This window comes from Berghia stephanieae, chromosome 3 (genome assembly GCF_034508935.2).
Source record: "Berghia stephanieae isolate SIO BIC M18660-M18661 chromosome 3, UCSD_Bste_1.3, whole genome shotgun sequence".
In the NCBI taxonomy this organism is placed as follows: domain Eukaryota; kingdom Metazoa; phylum Mollusca; class Gastropoda; order Nudibranchia; family Aeolidiidae; genus Berghia; species Berghia stephanieae.
Window position 1 is genome coordinate 35561367 of NC_088362.1, and position 26597 is coordinate 35587963.

Below are 26597 nucleotides of genomic sequence, written 5' to 3' on the forward strand. Positions count from 1 at the left end.
GATCATGATTGGACATTCAGAGATCAATTTTCTCGTTTATCTGGATTTCACTTAAATCATTAGTATTTTGTTGGCTGAAACGGGTTTTGAGTCCCAAAACTTTTGATGAATTTTCTATTCTTACATCTGCCTTGGTCACTTCAGGGAAAATGGCTAGATGGGTGGTAAGCAGAGTTTGAGTATCTCGTTGGGAAATAAGACTAGGATGCCTATGCGGTCTTGTGGTATGACACTCACTTTCAGATCGGAATGTCCTGGGTTCGAGCCTAGCTCAGCACATAGTTGAGTCTTTACTCACATTCTCTCACTGTACTCAGGTGTAAAATGAGCACCTGGTTGTTAACAGTGTTGTCCCTGTCGGAAAAAAATGGTATTATCGCCTAATAGGTGTCATGTCTCATTCTGTATGTTCGCACATTTAGTGGCTATTTTTTTATTAAATTCTTTTTAAAACCTGAAAATTTTTCTTGTAAAGAGCATAATTTATGAAAATATTTTGTGCCATGCTTTGCTTTATCAATGACAAATGGTAATATGGTATCATCCTAAAATCATAAAAAAGGACGCATTTCCATCTAGCGTCTCCTTAACTGTTGCCTTTAAACAATCAATGTTTTCCTATTTTAAATAAATCAAATCACCTAAAAAAAAAAAAAATTGACCCTTTATATAGTGCAATATCCACTAAATGTGCTCAAAGTGCTTTTTTACAAGGGGTCCCTGGCCAACAGCAACACTTAACATGTAGGATGAGACACGACGCCTGTTAGGCGATACTACAATTTTTTTTCGGACAGAGACAATGCTGTTAACGACCAGTACTTATTTTACACCTGATTACGGTGAGAGAATGCGAGTAAAGAGCCTTTTCCAAGGACTCAACTATGCGTCGAACGAGGCTTGAATGCAGGACCTTCCGATCTAAAAGCAAGTGTCATACCACTAGACTACATAGTACAGCTTGTGTACAACGGCCTCCGTTGCAACGGGAGCTCGGCTACAATAGGAAATTTATATATCCCTGTTCTATGGCCTATTTAATTCATATAAATCATGCCATGGCTAAAACGGGGAAACATTTCTTGGAACACGGCTACAACGGGGGTGTGAGTTGTAAGTTTAGTACCCAGTTAGAGAAAAAACTACTTACTCTAGATAAAAAAGAGGAAGGCACACATAACTTATAGGAACGAAGATGAGATGGGAGTGGCCGAATTGCAGTTATTGTGTGTACGTATGTTGTCCCTATGTGTATCCACGGCGACACAATAAAAGGCTAGTGAGAGGCATGTGACTGACCGATCACCATGTTGATATGCTTAGGCCTAATATGTTACGCGTGAAGTGACTGATTAGGTAACTATGCCCAATGAGAAGCGAGATGGTAAAGAGTTCTATGTGAAGCCAGAAGCTAGAACTGTGCGCGACTTTATTTTTTAAGTGCACTTAGTGAATGTCAGTGGTGCAGTTGGAATGGATGGAAAGCAGAGGATAGGAAAAAAGGTAGAATTAACTGTTGCATTGTTCCAATCCACTTTGTGCCCTGAAGTTAGTGGTAGAGGGGGTGAGGTATGGTGATTTCAGAGAGAGAGAGAGGGGGGGGGGTGCAAGCAAGCTCAATTGGACTCAAAGTAAACAACAAGAAGACTCAAGTCATGAGATTCAACACATTAAGCAAAGATCCAGTGCTTATTGATGGAAATCCTCTAGAAGATATTCAAGAATTCACGTACTTGGGCAGTAAACTGACAACAGATGGTGAATGCAATGCAGAGATCATAACCAGAATCAGTACGGCAAAACAGAAATTTGTTTCCCTCAAACAAATTTGGAGAAGAACGGGATTATATTCCAGCACTAAAATAAAGATTTTAAAAAGTAATGTCTTGAACGTTTTGCTCTATGGATTAGAATGTTGGAAGATCACAGAGGGTATCATCCAGAAACTTGAAGTATTCCAAAACAAATGTTTGCGACAAATCTTCAAGATATTCTGGCCAAACACAATCTCAAATGAGGACCTGAGAGCGAGAGCTGAAGTGGAGTCTCTGGAGAGTCATTAAAAGGAGAAGATGGCAATGGTTGGGGCATGTCTGTCGCAGACCTGATGAAACACTGATAAGAAAGGCTCTGCGATGGACACACCAAGGAAAGAGGAAGCGAAGCCGCCCCAAGGAGACTTGGAGACGTACCATAGAGAGGGACTAAAACAGAGAGGTCTGTCCCTCGAGATGGGCCCAAGACAGGACCAGGTGGAGATCCCTTGCATTGCCTCAAGTGCCAGCAGGCCCGGAGATGATTGAGTGAGAGAGGGGGTGAGGGGATTTACAGGAATGGAAGTCACAGTCACTTTATCTGATTTATTTAATTAGAGAAGTAACTTGAAATGTGTTCCTTGTGTTTTGGTTTATTTGTTTTTTTATTTCCCCCAGTATTTCTTCCCTTCAAATTCCGTATGCATGGATATAATGGGACTTTACAACGAGGATTTTTTTAGCTAATCCCACTATCCCTGTTGTATCCCAGTTCCACTGTACCGAACAAGGTCAACCAGAAAATGGTTAAAAACTGGTCTTCCGGTTTTAGCCTTAAAAAGGGCATCCCTGATGAATAGAGTATTCCAAGCACAGCACATACCCTGGTGATAGGAGTTTCAAACTGCATTTTGAAGGTGCGGACTGTTCCCAGAAGTGACCCTTGATGAACAAAGTCAAACAAAGCCCACAGTTCCTGTAGATTAAAAATACATTAAATAAAATAATAATAATAATAATAATAATAATAATAATAATAATAATAATAATAATAATAATAATAATAATAGTAATAAAAAAAAATAAAAAAAAATTGAGTTTTTATATATCCACTAAACGTGCTCAAAGCGCTTTACAAGGGATCCCTAACCAAAAGCAACACTTAACATGATGGACGAGACATGATAGGCGATATTACAATATTTTTCGGACATAGAAAACACTGTTAACAGTCAGGTTCTCATTTTACACCTGAGTACGGTGAGAGAATGTGAGTAAAGAGCCTTTACCAAGGACTCAACTACGCGTTGAGCAAGGCTCGAACCCAGGACCTTCTGATCCAAAAGCGAGAGTCATACCATACAACCACATAGATAAGTAATAGTAAATAAATAAAAATTAAATTTATTCATCCCAAGGGAAAATCTGTCTTTAGGATCTATTCCAAACGAAAACTGGAATAACCCATGCATCAGTTGCAATTTAGCAATTTCTACGAAAAAAAATGTTTTCTTCTAGTTTTATGGGAAATACGCACTTAAATCAAAGCACTATCTCCACTGAGTAAAAATCTTTTTTGAATTTTGAAAATCCATTCATAAATAAAAAAGATATGTTGTGTCAAAGGTGTCATTTATTTGGATGACCCCAAAGAGAAAAAAAAACCCCAGACAATAGGGGATGATTTTTCTGAGTTTTTATCTGGTTTATGACTATATCTCGCTAACACATGGAATTTGAGATTGAAACTTGGCAGTTTAATGGCAAATTTCTCAGAAAATAGAGATGGCTCAGTTGATAGCGCACTTGCTTCATATGCAACAGGACTGAGATCAATCCCAGGTGAAGTTGAGATTTTTTTCTCTCCGACCCTGCCTGCCCATCTAGCAGTGATGGGTTAGCCGAGTCAATTAGAATCTGGTGGAAAGTACTTTGCGATAGATTAAGCATCACAAGGAAAAAAATATCATCTCCCAAAACTACACATTTGACTGTCTCCCTCCCAGCCAGGGCCAAGACAAAACCAAGCAATCCCATTCCAAGACAAAGACAGAAAGCATGTCGGAAAAACAGATATAGGGGGACAGAAGACACAGCAATTAGCTCCCTGCCCACTATGGGAGGTCAGGAACCCCACCCAGAGACCTGCATAAATCACCTTCAAATTGTTTTGTACGGGTGTGCCAGTTAAGATGATTCTATTCTTGGCTGGGATGGCATTCATGCCGGTGGATGTCTTAGTTTTATTCTTTATCTTGTGACCCTCGTCCAATATGATATAGTCCTGTGGATGAGTAAGTATATGTTTGGTTGTTTGTAGAAGAAGAAGAAGAAGAAGAAGAAGAAGAAGAAGAAGAAGAAGAAGAAGAAGAATAGATCTTTATTGTCCATAAATATGGCAATTTGTCATTTAGTTACACTTGTTATAACGTTATATGATAACTATAACATTGAACAGATATTTCACTCCTACTTATTTTCTCTCTCTCTCTCACTCTCTCTTCCTCTCTTTCTGTCACATGTGCGATATTCACAACATAAACAAATTCATTTCGTTTTCAGTTCGTTACATTTGTGACAACTTGACACCAAATATTATCATCATTATCAATTGGTCAATTAATTTAACATTAAATAAATTAATCAGTCAATCAGTCAACGCATCAATCCTTGGTTTTGCTGTACCATATGAAATATTCAACATTTTTATTGCTGATGGAACGAACGTTGATTTATACTTGTTAGTTCTACATTTAATCTGACAAAACCTTCTCCCAGATGGTAAAAGACTAAATTCATGGTTTTTTATTGTTGGTAATTGAGAATGCTTTATTATTTTTGATGCCTCTTGATTGATTTTCAGAATCAACGCATAAATCAGATATGACTTCCGGGGTCATCTAACAAATCAAAGTGTTTAAGTACACTAAAAGAACTTATGACTTAAAATACTGTTTCGAAGGATTTGACAAGTCTGACTGCCTCTCAAGGTTTTGAAATAAAGTTCATTATACTACATAGTTCATTATAGTCACTGACCCAGACAAATTCTCGCCCAAATCTTTCGGCAAGTGTCTCTTTCTGAGTGACGATTAATCCATATGTCGTGAGAATCACACCTCCTCTAGATCGAATCTTATGGAGGGCCCTCTCCCTCTCCTTCTTTGAGCCTCCGTGAAATCGGTCAACGTTTATTCCTGGAGTCCTGATGATATAAATTTATATATAAATGCATAAATATATAAATTAAGTTATTTTACACATGAGAAATATATATTTAAAAAATAAGCAAATGGATAGCAATGGCAATAATAATAATAATAATAATAATAATAATAATAATAATAATAATAATAATAATAATAATAATAATAACAATAACAATCATCATCATAATAAATATTACTATCTCATAAGTCTAGCTGATGTTTCAACTTGAAATACAATAAGGCCATAACGGGGGGTCCTTAGAAAAAGAAAGTTTGATACACCACTCAGGATATTCACATCTGACTGCTTCCTTCATTAAAACAGACATCGACCAGGGCCTGGGCAAAATAATTTCATCTCACCCCAGATAAAAAAAATAAACCAAAAAAAAACAAAAAAAAAAAACAACCATAAAGAAATGACAAAATAACTTTTTTTAAATGAGATCAGTTGACTACCATTGAAGCCATACAGTACTATTGACGCCTCAAAAATGCGACTGATATTTTATTTTTAAAAATATAATTTCCATAATCCAGTAGCATTAGTATCGACGACCAGAGTCCATGTATAAATCTAATATGACCCCGCTAAATAATATTATATCTAACTCTCTATATGAACTTCCACGTCAAGATACAGATTAGAGTGTCTAGATACACTAAAAGAGTGCATTAAATTTTTTTTTTAAATTGTGCCCTTCCGCTACGACATCATAAAATATCGTCGCCTAGGCATTCCACGAGGAGTATAGATAATTCATCAAACAAGATATATGATGTCAACAGGAATCACCCATGTTGTGCAAGTGAGCAAATTGGGGGTAAATAATCTTGCTCAAGGAAAAAACGAAAGTGCCTGAAGCAGGGTTCGAACCCAGGACCTTCCGGGTCACAGTGCAATGCCTTAACCACAGGCCACTTCGTCCCCCAACAAAGTGCATGAACGTTAAAATAAAATACTTGAATAATAGAACTATAAAAAATGATTATCATCCTCAGCAAATTAGGTACAATGAAGAAAAATGTGTAAGAATATGCATATCTTATATAGGTTGTTGGCACCACGGATAATCTGAATATAACTGCAGATCCAATTTTATTCCCCTAGTTAGCAACTAGTTATATATAAAACATCCTAGAATGAACAGAGATGAATGGAAGAGAATTATATAATAGCACCAACAGACGAAGAGAATGGGCAGATTTTTGTCATCACAGAGTGCGGGCAGCCAACATCAATGAGGACGACACTGGATAGTGAGTGAGTGAGTGAGTGAGTTAGCAATTGCAGCAAAGCAGCTTGAATCAACCCTCTCCTTACCAACCATAGGGAAATCGTCATATTCGTTATGATGAAATCAACAGTTTTCTCATTCTATTTTCTTCTTTATATCCCAAAATTTAAAGAAAAGTTTTTTGTTATCACTATAAAAACTTGACACTGTGTTGTAGAGCTGAACAATATTATGTATAGAATATATTTTTGTGTTGGTTTGCCTGATGGTGCAGGGAAAATTCTGGAAATGGCTGGTAAGGAGGGAATTAAGCAGGAATTATATTGCTCTCAGTGCTCCCATGGGTGAAAAAGTTATGACGTCAACACTGGAATACAATCAAGTACATCTGGAAAAGGCTATAAACTTTAGATATTATTCAGTGCAATATCTATTAAACATGCTAAAAGTGCTTTAAAAGAGGTCCCAAGCCAATAGCAAACTTAAAAGATGTAGGACAAGACATAGTTGCTCACATTCTCTCACTGTACTCAGGTGTAAAACGGCGTTGTCTCTGTCTGAAAAAAATTGTAATATCGCCTGACAGGCGCTATATGCTGTTCTACATGTTACTGTTGGTCAGGGACCCTTTGTAAAGCGCATTGAGCACATTTAGTAGATATTGCGCTATATAAAAGCTCATTTTTAAAAAAAATTATTTTAGAAAAAAAACCAAAACAACTCACCAATACTGACCCAGATCGGCTGGATGATTTTTTTTTTTAAAAGCCAGCCTTCCATGTATTATCTTTTTTGTTGACAGAAACAATGTCGTTACAAGCTAGATACTCATTTCACACCTGAGCACAGTGAGAGAATGTGAGTAAACAGTCTTTTCTAAGGAATCAACTTTGTGCCACCGAGGGAGCCTGGCCTCAAAAGATGCAAATGATAAAATTGTCAAACTCATTATACTCACCATTTAGCAAACTCTGTCTCCCAGGACGGCATAACACTGAGAGGGACGACTATCATGACAGTTTTGATTTTGTCCATGTCAAACATACCAGCTAGGAAAGCTATTACTTGGATTGTTTTACCAAGCCTGGAATGAAATGTGTCAGTGCACGACATAATCAGTCAGGAGGTGAAAATTTTGGATTTGCATTTTTTTTCTTCATTTTCTGAAAGAATATGCTCCCCAGAGCATTTTAATTTATTTGAAGTAAATCGAGTGATTTTTCATGAAGTTATGGTCAGATGTATGGGAAAGATGATCTAGCAACTCTCAAACTTCATAATGTTTCAACTTGACTAGCTGTAAAAAATATTTAGAAGACAAATTAAGCTTAGATATTTCCCAAAGGTACAAAAAAGGTTGAACTCATTTCTGATCAAATGAGCTTCTAACTAAACCTGGAAATATCTCAGTTCAAATCTTTTCACCATCCGACTGATTATGTCATTCACTGTAACAAATGAGAAAAAAAAAAAAAAGCAATCCTGGTTATTTATCAAATGAAATAGTTCTGACAATAAAATTTATCTTAATATACCAGGAGGTCCCAGTAGCTCATTTGGTAGAGCACTGGCTTCAAATGTGATGAGAATGGGATCAATTCCCAGGAGAAGTCAAGATTTTTTTTTTTTTTGAAGACTCCCTGTCCTCAATAGTAGCTGGATCTGTTAGATCTGGCAGAAAGAACTCTGCAATAGACCAGCATCCTATCCAAATTATGGCTGCTATCATCCGTCTAGCGCTATAGATATTGGGATGAACTCTGGGTCCTTAACCCGACTACAATTCTTTTTATACTCAATTTTATACTGTATGAGCAGTGATGCAGCAAGTGTAATTCTGGCGTAGTTGTGAAATTGATGAGACAAAGACGATCACAATAAGTTATAGAATTTGGCACTTTCGAAATTTTTAGATCATTTCAGTGCCTGAGAAAAAGGAAGATGTAAAACAACACATAGGGATCGCAACCTGAAAAACCGTAACATAGCTTACATTAGCCATTCCCTACAAAAATGTTAGATAGATTAGTAAATTAGTAAAATCTTATATGATACATAACTTTGTATGAAATGAGCACTAAGCTGTTAACTCACTCAACCCGAACACCCGACTATATCCGTAGTTAACCTGCGTTACTTTTACCCCATGCTTATTTATTTCATTTTTCTGAGACAAATTATAGGCGTAGCATCAAAATTAATGTTTTTCGTTTTCACATGTTAGTGGTAGTTGAATAAAACTATCTATGTACATGCTCATTTTTAATACATTTTTTCCAATTTTGAAAAGTAGCAAAAATCTCTAGAATTGAGTTAAGTTAGCTGTAAGCTGTAAAAAGTAATCAAAAATTAACAAAACAGCTTCAAAAAAAGAACAAAATATCAAACACAGAACATTCAAAACCCTTCTTCTTCCGCAGCAGCAGAAAACAATGAAAACATAAATGACATTCCAAGACTTTTTTATGGAGAGGAAACATGTACTAAATCTTTCTCTGTCGTCAATCTGCATTTATTTTTATTTTTAGTAATGTATTTATGTTTTCATTACTAGCAGCTTAGTATCGCTGTAAGCTGTTAAAAGTATTTAACAAAAATGAGTATAAACAGCTTTTAAAAGTGGTAGAAATTCTTTCCACCATCATTGATCCTGTTTGTCTGTATTTCATGCGAAGTACAACAGCAGGCCTGTAAATGGTTGGTGAAAAAATTGTCGGAACTTTTTGAAACGCGAAAATAGACACAACAGGACAAAAATATGCACACAACACAGATATGACACGTCAATTGACTTGTCAAATCATGTCACTTTCCCCTACTTATTTATAACGAGATCCTTATTTTATGGTATCAAAAAAAAAAATCCCAATTATTTGAGGTTCCAGGTTGTAAAATGAAAGGAAGAGAACAATTCCTACCCATTTGAAGGATGTGTATCTAGACGTCTAGTGCTCGACACGGGAAGCTACGTATCTTCGCTCCTGTTTGTATTAAATGTTTACGCTGATTCTTTCGTTTATTTGGATTAATTCTTATAGATGAAGAAGAAGAAGAAGAAGAAGAAGAAGAAGAAGAAGAAGAAGAAGAAGAAGAAGAAGAAGAAGAAGAAGAAGAAGAAGAAGAAGAAGAAGAAGAAGAAGAGGAGGTGGTGCGGTGGTGTGTGAGCTTTCGAAGAAAAATAATTATTTCGCATTATTTTTTTTCCATCTCACAACGGGACGGAACCAAAGAAATACAGAGACTGAGAAATAAGAACTGGAGATATGCATGTGTGTCGGTAGCAAAAAAGAGAGAAACCTTCCGGTCCGGTTCGACACACTTCTGTGTGTGCGTTATTTACTGACTAGGCGTGTGTGTGTGTGTGTGAAGACGACTCTCGCGAACTTCGCGACCTCTCTCGCTGGCTGTGGCACAGTTGCCAGGCAGTGAATACATACATGTCTTACGGAGCGTGTAGGTGGCATGATAATATTATAGCTTCTGATAGATAGCATGTTTTGTCTTTGATGCGACAAATAAAAAGTTTTTTTTTTTTTTTTTTTAAGTCGACATTTGAAACGGAATAAAATCTAATTTATTTGAGGAACGAAATAAAAGTCTTTTATTTTCTTTTTTATTGGTTCTGTTCTTTGGGGTTACGAATTTTATTATTACTATTATCTTTTTTTTTTTTTTTAAGCACTTATAGAGCAAAATCGGAAATCCGACAATAGACGGAAGATTTACAGGCCTGCAACAGGTTTAATTGTTTTCACAGCTGCCTGAAGAAAGCTTTTGAGCCTCAAACATGCTGTGTTAATATTTTTCTTTTCTTTTTAAACATATTATATATTCTTTTTTATTTAGTAATTGATCAAAGCTATTACAGAAATCAAGCTAACGTTTTAGTCCATTCCTTTACAGAAATTGCAAGTTTAGATTTAGTATGATTTATTAGTGCGATTATGTGGTCTAGTGGTATGACACTCGCTTTCGGATTGGAAGGTCCTGGGTTCAAGCCTCGCTCAGCGCATTGTTCAGTTCTTGGAAAGGGCTCTTTACTCACAATTGTCATACCACTAGACCACATAGTCGCACGATGATGATGATGATGATGCAAAAAGGGGGAAAAAAAGAGAAGAAAAAGAAACCTACCCCATGTCATCGGCTAATATTCCCCCTTTGCCTTTTCTGAACAATGTCCATAGCCACAAAACTCCCTCCTTTTGATGGGTATACAGCTTTCCTGCCATAGAACAATGAAGTTTGAAGCCCAGACCTAAATCCTCCATGTCTTCTTTGTTCTCCTCGTCATCGCTGTTGTCAAGTTGAGATAAAAATAACTGGATGAAGAACGCAAAATAAAATAGATAAATAAAATTTAGTTCAGTTCAAGACTTTATTTTAGGCCTATCCTAATTTTTCTTTGAACAAATTATATCATCATCAACAACAATAAAAACGATAATAATAATAATAATAATAATAATAATAATAATAATAATAATAATAATAATAATAATAACAACAACAATTATAATAATAATAATAATAATAATCAACATTCCAAAAAAAGAACATTTTAAAATATATTTCCGTTTATTTTTCTCATTTGCTTTCGACGTCTTGGATATCTCTCATTAAGCATAAAATGAAATCAAAATATTAATAGAACATCTAATGATTAAATATTCCTTGTCGTAAAGTATTAAACTTTAATCTATACTTATATCAAAGGTTTGACGAACCTCCATCTTTTTTATTCGTTTCTCAAGTTTTTCACTGTAATGAATTGTCAAAGCTTCCTTGTTTAGTTGAAGAGCTCTAGCAATTTCTCCCCTTTCTGCATGCAGCCTTGACTTTTGAACAAGAGCCATGAACTTTTCACGATCAGCATTTTCATCTTCTTTTTTTACATTAGATTTGTCTGACTCAGTGCCATCTGCAAATCAAATATAAAATTTAAAAAACATAATACAATGGAAACTGTTGATTCCAATTCTTCAGGTATTGAATGCAATAGGTTTTAATAAAATAAAATAATTAAAATTATAAGCTCATCAAATTGAGATCAGCATATTACTGGCATGGCAATTTTTTGCATCGCAAAATATCACTGATTGTACTGCGACCGCAAAATCTGAATTTTTTTTGGCAAATTTTCGAGATTTTGCAAAGAAAAAAAAAAGACAATTTTCTTTCTTTTTAATTGTCAATGGTTTTTAAGAAATACCAAGGAAGATAATTGCCATTGTAAAAGCACTACATGAAGGGTTTCACAGTGTTTTGTTGTTGAAGATGAAGGAGTAGACTGTTGATTTCCTGAAGTCAGTGGTGTGAAACAAGGTTGTTGATTCAGAAACGTGAGTGGAGCAGGCATATATGTTGATAACAACAAGAAATGAAGTGAGTAGGAAAGAACCAGAAGACAATAGAGAATAAAAATTTTGCGGCAGCGCTGGGGACTTGAACCCGTGATCTTACTGGTACGACAATTCCGCCTGGCTGGGGAGCCAATCTGAGCTCAATGTCTCAATCGTTCCTATGTTACATGTTTCGAGTTGAGAATATTGGATTAAGCTTAATTAAATGCTGGCCAACTAACTACGCAGCATTTGTGGGTGTTGAACCCATGACTTCAGTAACTCAGGAAGAAATAAAGACTAGGGTTAGAAGCAGAGAGATGATTCACAAGGAAAAAATATGATCTCCCAAAATTAACTATACATTTGACTGTTTCCCTCTCAGCCAGGGTATCTGGTCAGAGCCAGGACAAAACCAAGTAATCTCATTCCAAGAGAAAGACAAAAAGCAAGTTGGATAACAGATATAGGGGGATAGAAGACACAGTAAGTGCCTCCCTGCCCACTATGGGAGGTCAGGAACCCCACCCAGAATTTTATTCTCTGATCTCATATAATATTGTAACAGGCTTGAGTCACAAGAATCGAGTTTGTCAACCAAGATAAATTTTATGTGAGAGCATACAAAGAATATGAACTGTGAAAGCAGGTAAATGAGGCAAGCTGCAAGGAACATAATTTCCATTATGAAAAATAATATAATATTATTTTATTGGGAAATGTTAATAATCAGAAAAGTTTTAAAGACATGGAAAATGTTTATGTCATACACAAGACGAAACTTTTAATAACGCAAAACAATGGTACTGGATGTAATTTGGATAATGTTTTTAAGGGGAAAATATTGCGTGTAGAATGAATTATACCTGACAGCAACTTGCTTTTCACATATTTTTTACATTATCACAGGTAACGTAGGGAGGGGGGGGGGTGTGTCCCAATAGCTCAGATGGTAGAGCATTCACTTCACACGCACTGGGTCGAGATATATCCATGTAGTCGACCCCCCTATCCACCCACCTGTGATTGGGTAGTTGTGTCTTTAAGATCTGGTGGAAAGTACTTTGCAATAGATTAGCATCCTATCCAAAGGGTAACAAGCAGTTGCTATTGTCTGTTTTACGCTATAGAAACCAGGATAAACTCTGGCACCATGGGCCTAATAACTCTGAAAAAAAATACAGGAGACATAGCATGCGATTCATAGGATGAGAAATCAATATATAGAGAGGAAAGGCTGACAAGCAAAGGAACAAGTTGGGGGTTTATTTTTTAACCTTACCCCCACCCCTCCCTCCCAGCCAATAGTGATTGAGTAACTAGGCCTATTACAGCAGATTATCCAAAGGATATCAAACAACTGTTAGGATGTACTTAACCGATTAACCCTAGTAAAAACAAGGATATACTCCAACTCCAATGGTACCGACTTGTGGTTTTGAGAGATTACATTTCTTTAAAAACATCATATTACTAGTAGAGAATCTGGGGGAAATAATGGATATAACCAACAGACTTAACTATTTTAATTAGTGTATACTTATTAATATAGATAAGTCTATTGGTTATTGTTGAAATTAACTCAGACCGAGACAAATCTTTTGAGCCATCAGTGATTCAAATCGGTCTGGTAATAAAGTCTATAGATGCACATAAATGAATCTGGCAGAACATCTTTACTGTAAATTTAACTTTAAAACATGGGATGTATTTTGACGTGGATAGATCCCAAAATTAGAGGAATCACATTAATTGTAGGTAAATAAAGGCTTATCATGTACAGGCACTTACTTATCAAATTATCATACCAATACTAATGTGAAAGTTTAGATTGATCGAGATGAATCTTTTGAACTATAAATGACCAAAATCGGTCAATAATAAAGGTATGTGTGCAAATGAATGGCAAACCTTATTTCTCTAAAGATTCACGAAACTGGAAAAAGTCAGAATAAAATATATGTTTTCTGTTGACAAGCGTATTCTTCCAATTGGGCAGATAAACTGAAATGCATTCCCCCATATTGATTTATTCCATAAATCATTAAAAAACATAAGGAAATATATTAAAAACTACGTGAAATTATGCTGCTTAAGCTAAATGAATACATAATACATGCTACTAATTTGGTAGGTAAAAGTAAAAGCCAATCTGCCTATTCATTTACATTAGTCAAATTACGACCAATCATTATATCCAAGCAGATTCTCTAAATATAATCAAAATTACCCTTAATTTTGAAAAGGTCTGCAAGTTAGCAGCATATCAATTTCTAAAAAAAATAGTTTTATAATTTATTAACTTGCCATTAATTGTGTTAGTTGCCAAAAATTTAACATTGGTTGTGCAGAACAATTTTGACCCCAAACCTTTCTTCTTTTTTTATAGAGAATAGATAGATCTGTTTGATAGTGCAATTAAAGAGCCATCTGTGTACAAATAAACTATTCTCAACACTAATTAAAAGTTCAACTTGAGCTCTGTCTGTAAAGACAATAAAGAACTAGACTCACTAGTTTCATCTACTAATGAAATATTGGCAAGACGTTCTTCCACAACAGGACTCCTGTCTCTATCAGGCTCTGAATCCATGTCTATCACAAGGTTCTGAAAAAGAAAAATATAATTGTTAATGTTAAGGTCAGTGTTGTTTGGGGGAGACCTTCAGAAAGCTACTGTATTTAGCATCTCTTTCAATTTGTATTTTCACTGTGGATCTTTCGCCAGGTGTTTATATATTCAATTTATTCAAGCTGCATTTTTGCAACTCTAGAAGAACCCTTGATGGATAAGTGAAAGTTTTAAATTTCTTAATACAACCATTATTTCTGTTCTCCACCACCATTTTGTTTTTTGAAGTATTGAAAGGTAGTGCAAAGCAGTCCTAGTTTTTCTTATCTTTTAGGGTTAGCTCGAGGATAAAGGACTTTTTATTTTAAGGTTAGTTATGTTTTAGTAAAGGGTCTAGGGTGTTTGTTTTTCCTATTAGGGTTAGTTAAAGGTACTAGGTTTTATTTTTTCCTAGGGTTAGTTGAAGGAATATTTGGGTTGTTTCCCTTAGCACAAGGATCTTTCGGAAGGTCTCCTGTTGTTTGTTTTTAAGAGTTTTTACGAGTTTTACAGCGCTTGCGACACATTTAGAATTTAGGTCATTTCAGTGCCAAAAATGGAAGAAAATGGGAAGGAGTAAAAAAAATATGCTAGATTTACAGTTCAAAGCACACAAGAAAAGTAAGACAAAGGGGTATGGTACAAATAGGGAACAGATGCAGATTCCAAGAGCATGGGTTTGAGATCAATAATAATAATAAGTCTCATCGGTTAGTTGTTTATAACTGAACCTCCCAAAAATAACCGAAACCTCCAGAAACCACCGGAAATTTCCGTCCAAATTTCCACCAAGATAATATGACATGACCCCCAGACACCCAAAACGTCCAGACACACTCTCATATTATTTAGCATGTCTTATTGGCATCTAATGGACAAATACAGAGTGTAATTGAAATATAAATGTGTTTATTCCTTTCACTACATTGAAATGTAGCATATTTGGCCCATTTTCATAATAATAAGCTAAAACTCATGTCATCTAAAGTCAAGACTGCAGAGTCATGCCACTTTGTAAACCATTACTAGGATGCATCATCAATATATTTATTTTTTTCAAAAGTCTCATATTGGCATAAATTGGTGAGTTTTCATCCGAAAAGTGCTCTTGAGCAAATTTTGCGCATTTTTCAAGGACGGTAAAAACTGAAATTTTGTAAAACTTGAAAGCATTTTATTCCGTGCGTATTTATGTTGTTTATTATGTCCATATAGAAATCCCAACCTATACCACTGTTGTATCTTGTGGTTTAATCTACACGAAATAACAATCAAACTCAATTCACAAACAAAATATATCCTCGCTGCCGGCTTTTCTTCTCTTGACTACCCATTTTCTCTTCTTTGTTCAACTATCGTTTTCATACCTTCTCGCACTGAGTCCCACAAATTTGTGCACATGGATCAAGGTCAATTACAAATCGTCCATTTCGTCATCTGGTGAACAATCATAGTCCCCCGAGCCAAACCGGTAGCCTGTGTGTCCTTCTCCCCACCTGTCTCAATCTGCCAACTTCTCCAATTTCATCTTCTAGCTCTGCTCTATATAGATTCACTTCTTCATCTTCTCCAGGTCTCCCGAAACCTGCGCTCTCTGATCTTTCCCCAATGCCATCTGATCTTTCCCCAATGCCATCTTACCCTAATCTCTGAATTTCACCTTCTCTTTCCTCACCATCAGCATCACCTTCCCCCATTCTCTGAATGGCAAAGACCTATTGTGGCCTAGTGATGCTTTCTACACTGTCTTCATTATCTGCTTCATCCGTATATCACATATGTGTCGTGGTATACCATATCAACATCAACGTTGTTAATCAAATTCATTGCAGTCACAGTACCCTTTTCCCACTTTGAAGCACTTCTGGCATGAGGCGGTTTCACCCAAACTCTATCACCAACCTTGAATCTTCCACTCACTCTTTCAGTGTCATTACTAGGAGTTTCATTCTCAGCGGCCTGGTGATATCTCCACTTAGTCACTTAGATCGCCCGAATTTGAAATGGCAGTCTCCCCATCAAAAACCATGCAATAATTATAAATAAATGAGAATGAATACATCGCGACCAAATAACGATAAAAGTGAGGCAAAAACTTTACTTGACGAGTTTTTAGTGTGACGACTTCGTTCAAAGATGATTTTTTATCTTGCCTTCGTTTTAAAATATGAATATGAAACTGAACTCATACCGCCAGTGATCCGAGTGCACACCAGTACCAGTCAACATGTAACAACAGTCACAGTAGACTTGAGTAGACAGTAGATAACAGCGAAACATCAAGTTTGGCGCAATTATTTGTTATACGGAAACAACCATGAAAAAATATAAGAGTAGTTTAAAATGCTGAGGCCAGCGGGTTATCTTAATTTGGCTAAATCAAAAATATTATAAAAATGGAATTACCTTCAATTTGTTTTGACTTTAGCGCCCCTTCCAGTCAATGGTCCAAAACAACAGCCAGCAGACCATGGTTGCCAGATATTTTCAGGCATTCTGCCAACTGGATTTAAAAAATCTGCCAAATATCACAAAAATCTGCCAAATCGTACTATTTATAGTACCCCCTTTTAATTGTTAAACAAAAAATTCGCAAGGCCGATGTCATACATTTTTTTTCATTTCCCAAGTTTAAAAAAATCACTAATACATAAAAATGGCCATGGAAAACGTGGAGTAGACCTATACATGATATAAATAATAATGTAGCAAAATCTTACCTGCGTGCAGTGATGATCCGGATGAGGAGCTGAAGCAATCCAATCTACGTCCACATAATGAGGTGATGCTGTATATATATATCTATTGTTGTGGTGTCAATTGCATGTAGGCCTACAAGTAATTCCAACTCAAAGTCCAAGTTTGTGAGGGCATCAGATACACAAAAGTACTCCTTTAAGTAAAAACGCATGTCAAACATGAACGTAAAGTGAAATCCAACTGTGAATCAATGTACATAATATGTAGTTGTGCACGTTTTATGCACATACAGTTGAAACTAAATAAATTGATCCGATGGTCAAGTCTTCTGATCCATCTGAGAGAGAAAGACCGGTTTCTTACAAAAGCTGCTCGAGATCTGCATCATTGGATGCAGAAGTCTCAGCTTCGCTGCTTTCACCCAGGCACACCGTGTTACTGTTAGCTGCATATAGAATATCACTGGTACACAGCTCCAACATCTGCCTGGTCACGGTGAAATCGTTGCAGCACTTTCCCTGGTTGAATACATGCGATTTTATACGGATGATAGCATCGAGGGAAGCCACACCCAGTTTGTTTCTTGGTTTTATTTTTGTAGAGGTAACAAGAGAGAACATTCTTTCGACTCCAGCGTTGCTTGCAGGAGTGAGAAGGCAGGTGAGGCCATATTCTGCAAGCTCTTTCATTGGAGTTTTCCTGATGCCTTCCCAAAATCGAAGTGTCTCTTTGGGAACTGACGACTCCTTGAAGACATGCTCAGATGACCAATCGACTAGAACAATTCTTCTGTATTGCTGACCTTTTCCCCCGAAGAGGTGAGGGAAAGGCAAATCCTCAAACCGGGCCCTGTCCAGTTGGTTCAAGACAATGTTAGTGCTGTAAAAGTAAAAGCGTTCATTCCTAGGCCTCGGAAAATAAAATCTGCCAAATATCTGCCAAACTGCCAAACCGTTTTTTTTTTTTTCTCTCTGCCAGACGACTTCAAATTCTGCCAAAGAAAAAGGACACTTGGCAGAAAATCTGCCAAATTGGAAATCCTGCAGCAGACGGAAGTCAATAACAATGGTCAATTTTTAATTCAGAAAAGCGAGTGGAGCAGGCACTTATGTTGGTAACAACAAGACATGAAGTGAGTAGAAAAGTGCCAGAAGACAATAGAGAACAAAAAATTTTTTCGCGGCGGTGGTGGGGTTTGAACCTGCGACCTTATTGGTACGACAACTCCGCCTGGCAGGTGAGAGCGTGGCTCTACCGTGTGAGCTATCCACGAACACAAAAATATTCGTTTCAAACCCAAAGTCATTTCTAGATCCCTCTCTCACCCACTTCTTGAGATCGCCGATTCGTTCACCACCATCGCGAAGTAATTTTGACCAGCAGTTAAGCTTAATAGCCAATATTCTCATCACAAACATATAACATAGAAACGATTGAGACATTGAGTATGCTCCGGTGTATGGGGTGAATTTTTAATTCAGAAAAGCGAGTGGAGCAGGCACTTATGTTGGTAACAACAAGACATGAAGTGAGTAGAAAAGTGCCAGAAGACAATAGAGAACAAAAAATTTTTTCGCGGCGGTGGTGGGGTTTGAACCTGCGACCTTATTGGTACGACAACTCCGCCTGGCAGGTGAGAGCGTGGCTCTACCGTGTGAGCTATCCACGAACACAAAAATATTCGTTTCAAACCCAAAGTCATTTCTAGATCCCTCTCTCACCCACTTCTTGAGATCGCCGATTCGTTCACCACCATCGCGAAGTAATTTTGACCAGCAGTTAAGCTTAATAGCCAATATTCTCATCACAAACATATAACATAGAAACGATTGAGACATTGAGTATGCTCCGGTGTATGGGGTGAATTTTTAATTCAGAAAAGCGAGTGGAGCAGGCACTTATGTTGGTAACAACAAGACATGAAGTGAGTAGAAAAGTGCCAGAAGACAATAGAGAACAAAAAATTTTTTCGCGGCGGTGGTGGGGTTTGAACCTGCGACCTTATTGGTACGACAACTCCGCCTGGCAGGTGAGAGCGTGGCTCTACCGTGTGAGCTATCCACGAACACAAAATATTCGTTTCAAACCCAAAGTCATTTCTAGATCCCTCTCTCACCCACTTCTTGAGATCGCCGATTCGTTCACCACCATCGCGAAGTAATTTTGACCAGCAGTTAAGCTTAATAGCCAATATTCTCATCACAAACATATAACATAGAAACGATTGAGACATTGAGTATGCTCCGGTGTATGGGGTGAATTTTTAATTCAGAAAAGCGAGTGGAGCAGGCACTTATGTTGGTAACAACAAGACATGAAGTGAGTAGAAAAGTGCCAGAAGACAATAGAGAACAAAAAATTTTTTGTTCTCTATTGTCTTCTGGCACTTTTCTACTCACTTCATGTCTTGTTGTTACCAACATAAGTGCCTGCTCCACTCGCTTTTCTGAATTAAAAATTCACCCCATACACCGGAGCATACTCAATGTCTCAATCGTTTCTATGTTATATGTTTGTGATGAGAATATTGGCTATTAAGCTTAACTGCTGGTCAAAATTACTTCGCGATGGTGGTGAACGAATCGGCGATCTCAAGAAGTGGGTGAGAGAGGGATCTAGAAATGACTTTGGGTTTGAAACGAATATTTTTGTGTTCGTGGATAGCTCACACGGTAGAGCCACGCTCTCACCTGCCAGGCGGAGTTGTCGTACCAATAAGGTCGCAGGTTCAAACCCCACCACCGCCGCGAAAAAATTTTTTGTTCTCTATTGTCTTCTGGCACTTTTCTACTCACTTCATGTCTTGTTGTTACCAACATAAGTGCCTGCTCCACTCGCTTTTCTGAATTAAAAATTCACCCCATACACCGGAGCATACTCAATGTCTCAATCGTTTCTATGTTATATGTTTGTGATGAGAATATTGGCTATTAAGCTTAACTGCTGGTCAAAATTACTTCGCGATGGTGGTGAACGAATCGGCGATCTCAGAAGTGGGTGAGAGAGGGATCTAGAAATGACTTTGGGTTTGAAACGAATATTTTTGTGTTCGTGGATAGCTCACACGGTAGAGCCACGCTCTCACCTGCCAGGCGGAGTTGTCGTACCAATAAGGTCGCAGGTTCAAACCCCACCACCGCCGCGAAAAAAATTTTTGTTCTCTATTGTCTTCTGGCACTTTTCTACTCACTTCATGTCTTGTTGTTAACAATGGTCAATCAATGGCAAATTTCAAAGGTGAAGGTAATGACGTCATGATAACATATTCTATTTTTAGCGGTCTGATGGTCTTCTTGTTGTAATTACTCGCAAACGAATGCTAAATAATTACATTAAAATAGTCCCATTAAACAATGTTCAGTTAAATCAATCTCAAAATTGTGTTCGCTTATCAGACCTGTAAATATGTTCTGATAGTGATAGATATATGTAAAGGTTAACAAAGTAGAATTTATACCGTATCCTACTAATTCAATTCAATTAAAATTTAATTTAATAAGCCTTCTATATGACAAATCGTTCTGAATGTAACCGCCGAGTCTCCTTTCCATCTTCTCCAAGTCTTCTCCATCCTCTTCCTCCAAATCTTTATTTCATATTATTATTATTCTCTTCCTTCCCCCGCAGTGTATGTCCAGCTTCCTTCACTTTATAAAGCCCCCCCCCCCCCCTTCCTCCTCCTGCACCCCCTCCTCCTCCTTCTCCACATCTTCCTCCTTCTTCTACCCTCCTCTCCCTCCTCCTCGTTATCCTCTTTCCTCATTCTCCTCTTCTCATCCCCTTCTCATCCCCTTCTCTTCCTCCTCCTCTCCTCCTCCTCCTCCTCCTCCTTCTACTACTACTACTACTACTACTACTACTACTACTACTACTACTACTACTACTACTACTACTACTACTACTACTACTACTACTACTACTACTACTACTACTACTACTACTACTACTACTAGGCACTTCAAGCGTTTGTTTCTGGAATCTGCATTTGTTTCCTATTTGAGTCAATCACCTCTCTCTCTCTCTCTCTCTCTCTCTCTCTCTCTCTCTCTCTCTCTCTCTCTCTCTCTCTATCTCTCTCTCTCTCTCAAACGTATTTCTAGTAAACTACAAAGGGATCGGCCATGCTGGGCAATACTTCTTTCCTATGTTATGTTTGTCAGGTCTTTGCAAAAGCGGGAAAGGTCACTTTGTGCCCCGGACAACCCCGGACTGCCCAGAACTGCCCCGGACTACCCTCCAAAAATGTGAGGGCCCTTCCGAAAGCTCCGAGTGCCAATGGAAACAACTGAAATATTCCCTCGACTAACCCTAGAAAAATAAAACCCAGTACCTTTAACTTACCCTAATAGGAAAAACAAACACCCTAGCACCTTTACTAAGACTTATGACTAACCCTAATTGAAAAAAAAAATCCTCCGATCTTCAGCTAGACAGCTCTGGACGCGAAGTACCTCAGGAAAAAAAACAGCAAAAAACAAACAAACAAAAAACGAAACACTTGAGCTTTTAAATAGCGCTATATTCTGCAAACGTGCTCAAAGCGCTTTACAACGGGTCCCTAGCCAACAGAAACACTTAACATGTAGAACGAGACATGAAAAAAATAATAATAAATGCGCGCACAGTCAAAAGTAGCGCAGCGTCCACATTTTAAAAAAAATGCAGTTGGCAGCAGCCTCTTATGGTTCTCACACTACTATGTTATGACGATCGACCCAATCAGCAAAGTTCGGTCCGCTCTCGTGCATCGTCGCGTCCCGCCCGGTAGCATCGTCACAACACACCGTTCAACTAGATGCTCTGCTGTTTCGGGTTCTTGCCAACATCGGGTACGTGTGGGACAGGTGAAAAGTCCCCACTGATGAAGCGCACTTACTGTTAGGCAGCTCCTCGACCGAAGCCGATTCGCAGCCACCCAGTGTCTCCTCTTACTGGCATAAAAGCCTGGCAACTTTTCACCAAGCTTAGAGGAGTGTACGTCCCCGCACCCACGAGGGATTGAATTCGTCCAAACCGATTTCCATTTCGTATATGCATCTCTGTTCGTAGTCAGGGAAACTGCGTACAAGGGTTGTTGGGACTTATTTCGGCTTGAAACGGGGGCGCCGTCCATAATGAGGGGCATCCCCATTCCCTCTCTCTCGGATCTTATTTAGCCAGTTTACCGTAATCGTCTCACTCCGGACATCAGGGGGCTGGATCGCTGCCATTATCGGGCCCCATTCTCTAGGAGTTGTTGCCAGCGTTCCTGACACTATGTGCATTGACTTGCGAAGTTTTACATCTACCTTCTCAACGTTTCTGCTTCTACCCCACACTGGAGCGCAATACTCCGCGGTGGAATAGCATAGTGCCAAGGCGGACGTTCTCATGAGTGCTTGGTTAGCGCCCCTAGTCGATACCGCCAGCTTCCTCAGAAGACTGTTGTGTTTCTCTATCTTCCGGGCAACTCCTTCGAGATGCACCCGATAGGTAAGGCTGCGGTCCAGCGTCACCCCTAAATAATTTGGATGCGGTTCATATGGGAGTGGCTGGTCCCCGACGAGGACGTTCAGTTTACGGGTGTGCCATGCACTGCATAGGTGGAATGCAGTGGCCACGGGTTTTGAAGTGTTCATCTTCAGGAACCACTTGTCGAAGTAAGATTTGAGTCTGGTGACGTCCTCGCTGAGTACGCTCTCGAGACGGGTCCACACTTTACTCTGAGTAACGAGTGCCCAGTCCACGTATCCCAGCCTCGGGGAGGAAGTGTTCGGCATATCGCTAATGTAAAAGTTAAACAGCATTGGTGCAAGTACAGAACCCCGAGGGACCCCATTCTTCAATTTCCTTACTTAACTCGTAGCGTCTCCCAGCGCGACGTGGAATTGTCTTTCCTCTGAGTTCGAAGAAAACAACTTCAGGGTCTTTTTGCACCTTATGATCTTTGCAAGTTTGAGCGTTAATCCTTCGCACCAGACCGTATCGTACGCCGCTGATAGCTCTATAAATACAGCACCAGTTTGCTGTTTCCTCTCTTACCCTAGCTCAATATGCTCTGTAAGGGCAATGACCTGTTCTGTGGTGCACCTCCCTTCCCTGAAGCCCGCCTGCTCGGGTGGCAGGCCCGCGTCTAGGACCGGCCCCCATCGGTTTAATAGATCTGGCTCCAACAATTTGTAAACCATTTCGTAATAATAATTACAATTGAATTTCTTCACTCTATAAAAGAAATGAAAGCACTGGCGTTCTTTTATATTCACATTTATTTTATGTCTTTCTCACCAAGTAGCTTATTTGATAATTCCTGTGATAGGTTAATCCATCTATCTGGATTCTAGGGATCACCTAATAAACTCCTGTCTTGGTTGTTTTTGCCAATAAGAAAATTAAACAATTCTAAATACATTTCACATCTCTCTCTCTCTCTCTCTCTCTCTCTCTCTCTCTCTCTCTCTCTCTCTCTCTCTCTCTCTCTCTCTCTCTCTTTCTCCACCCCCCCCTTCTCTCTCTTTCTTTCTTACTCTCTCACACACACACACACACACACACACACACTATCGAGCTATCTATCCATCTATATGTGTGTTTGTGTGCATGTGTGTGTGTCTGTGTGTGTGTGTGTGTGTGTGTGTGTGTGGGGAGGGGGGTGGGTGGGTGAGAGGTGTCTGTATACATATATATATATATATATATATATATATATATATATATATATATATATATATATATATATACATTATATATAACGACATGTCGCCAATCACAGCAGATGAGTGATAATTGACTAAAGCTATAGGGTAGGTCGCCCCATCAAATCCAAACGCTTCAGAGTGTGTCACACAAAACCTTTTCAAGGATTTCTTTAAAACAGACAATGATTTGGATTCTCGGATGCTCTGTGGAATGGTGTTCCATACCATCGGACCAAAATGAGAAAAGGACCTTGTTCCCGCCTTTTTATGAATGCGTGGTGTCATTGGAGGAACGCAAAGGTCGGATTGTCGAATATTTCTGTAGGAGTTCTGTGAGGTAGGGAGGGGCAGTGTCTTCCAGACAACGATAAACTAGGAAACATCGTTTGAATTTGACCCTTTTCTCAAGAGGCAAGCAGTGGAACCTTTGAAGGAGAGGTGTGGCAGAGTCAAACATCCGTCTTCGAAAGACCAATCTGGCAATTTTGGACACTGCTAGGACGACCGTCTGCAGCCGCCTGAGCTTATTTTCCGAGACACCAAACAACAGAGCATTACAGTAATTCAGTAATCCAGCTTTGAAAATAAAAGAGAAACGACAAGTTTCTTGGTAACATCCTCAGAAAGGAACTGTCGAATTGATCCAATTTTATTTTTCAATAATTGACACATCAATGATTGGATCATTGTCTTAATTTGATGGTCCATTGACTTATCCGAATCTAAGAATGCTCCAAGATTTTTAATCTTATCAACAATATCTATTGACACATTTCCCACTTTCAATTTCTTCTCGTTCCAAAATCTACTATTTCCTACATACATCACTTCCGTTTTGTCGTCATTAAAACTTAGCCTGTTCCTACCCATCCAATCTCTTAAACCCAGTACGCATTTTTCACATGTACTAATAACATTTTGTACGTTTTTAGTACATTCAGATCCAAGTAACTGGGAGTCATCAGCATATTGGTGGTAGGACAGACTAAGCCCCCGATAACCTTTGAAAGTGGATGTATGGAGAGAACAAAAAAGCACAGGTCCAAGAACTGACCCCTGTCCATTGGAGGTATAGAAAAGGGCGTACGGGTTTGTGGCGACCTACCCTTTCCCAGTTTCACAGATAGTCTCTGAGGTTTAACCCTCTCCTTAACACCCATAGGAAAATCGTCACATTCGTTACGATCCAACCAGCACTTTTATCATTTAGATTTCTTTTGTAACACAATTCAAGGAAAAATGCTTTATTATTCCTATTAAAACGTGACACTGTGTTTAGAGTCCATTTTGCTGATCAATATTATGCATAGAATGTATTTGTTGCTTTTCTGTTTGAGGAAGAAATTTCTATTTTTGTTGTGTTGGGTGGGTGTGAAATTTTGGGGAAAATTCTGAAAATGGCTGGTAAGGAAAGGGTTAAGTATGACTATTATGTTTTATTCTATTTTACTATTAAAAAAATTAATTGATTAATTTCTTAAGTTACTTTAATTTGATTTTGTTAATTTATTATTTATTTATTTATCTATTCATCTATTTGTTTGTTTGTTTATATAGTTATTTATCCATTTATTCATTTATCTTTTAAACTTTCCAACGACCCTGCACTGCCGTCTTCCGAATAAAGACGTCCCGCACGGACAAAATACTAAGAATAAAGAGAAGAGCCGCTTGCCTACCCATACCAAACACCCGACGTCATCTGCCGTTTTTTTTTTTTTCGAACTTGGTATGGGTAGGGTTAGCGGCTCTTTTCTTTATTCTTAGTATTTTGTCCGTGCCCGACGTCTTTACCAGAAAGACGGCAGAGGACGGCAGTGCCTGGTCGTCGGAGTCAGTATGCGGTGTGGGTTAGCCCTAAGGCATGTAAAGGATAATTCCTTTATCAAGCCTTTTGTAAGGTAAGATAAGATCTGAAAATGTATGTACGCAATAATGCCATGTAAATCAATTCCCTGATTTGTCACTGGTGTCATTTATCCTGCCATTTTTCACGAATCCCCCCGAATTTGTGGGGCTATGTGGTCTTGTGGTAAGACACTTGCTTTCGGATCGAAGGTCCTGGGTTCGAGCCTCGCTCGGCGCATAGTTGAGTCCTTGGAAAAGTCTCTTTACTCACATTCTCTCATCGTAATCAGGTGTAAAATATACCTGGTCATTCACAGCCTTGTCATGTCCGAAAAACACTCCAGTGATATCGCCTTTACAGGCGCTATGTTTCGTCCTGAATGCTAAGTATCGCTGTTGGCTAAGGACCTCTTGTAAAGCGCTTTGAACACGTTTAGTGGATATTGCGCTATACAAATGCTCAATTATTTTTCTTTATTAGCTCCTCACTATGGCAAGTTCTTTAGCACCCCTATTTAGTTTCCTTCAAGTTTGTTCTAAAGTGAAATATTGGTGCTTTGCTTGGATGTTTGGTGAAGGTTCCTTCTCCTGAGAACAATATTTATTACTTAAAACGTTTGTGATGATCACTTGGTTAGGATTGGACTGTTTCATTAAAACGCCGAGTGTCTCAACTTGCCCGCACTCTTCCTCGACATAGCCTTGCCTGTTCTTTCCCATTCTCTTTGTTGCTGTGTTGATTTCGTTTATGTTGACATCAAAACTTGAGATGTTATTGTACGTCTTATTGAGTTCAGCAAACTGCCATTTTTTTAATGTGAATTTTTGTGGAGGATTAGGATTAGGATTATCTCTCCCTTTGCTGTTTGATAATCCAATATGGTAAACCGATCGATATTTCCTGGGGACAAACTCGAGTGTTGTTTCGTGCCAGGCGGCGGGTGGATATGAGTTAATATTTTTGTAGTTCAAAGTGGTCGTATAATTTTTGTGAACTGTTTTTGGTACGATGCACACGGTTTCTGAGTGTCGAGTGGTTTTGAACTGGCGATTGTGGAGCTGAATCCGGTTTTTGAAACGTTTATAGGTGTTGGATAAGATCGTAAAGCTTGTCTCGGCAAATGTTGAGGGACACGGGCATAGTCCTGGGAAAACAAGGATCTGGTTTTTGTACCGTCTGTGGAGTGGATAGAAATAGGTGGAATACGTTTGAGTGATGAT

General features: G+C 38.3%; 2 protein-coding genes across 5 annotated transcripts in view; both read right to left on the reverse strand.

The window, feature by feature from the left end:
• The window catches only part of LOC144967640 (DNA excision repair protein ERCC-6-like), a 52492-nt gene extending 35864 nt beyond the window's left edge, over positions 1–16628 (reverse strand). The window contains exons 1-8 of one of the 2 annotated variants that reach the window (XM_078905154.1): positions 16561–16628; positions 14058–14151; positions 10929–11122; positions 10336–10523; positions 7160–7285; positions 4794–4959; positions 3913–4038; positions 2638–2730 (exon numbers count right to left, since the gene is read on the reverse strand). In XM_078905154.1, coding sequence (XP_078761280.1) covers positions 2638–2730; positions 3913–4038; positions 4794–4959; positions 7160–7285; positions 10336–10523; positions 10929–11122; positions 14058–14136 — 972 coding nt within the window. In that variant the 5' untranslated portion in view covers positions 14137–14151; positions 16561–16628. The other variant, XM_078905156.1, reaches the window with a different exon arrangement.
• A 7503-nt stretch (positions 16629–24131) lies between these two features.
• Positions 24132–26597, reverse strand: part of LOC144967641 (uncharacterized) — an 11370-nt gene continuing 8904 nt past the window's right edge. For all 3 annotated transcript variants that reach the window (XM_078905157.1, XM_078905159.1, XM_078905158.1), the window contains exon 4: positions 24132–26553. In XM_078905157.1, coding sequence (XP_078761283.1) covers positions 25902–26553 — 652 coding nt within the window. In that variant the 3' untranslated portion in view covers positions 24132–25901. The remainder of the gene's footprint in view (positions 26554–26597) is intronic.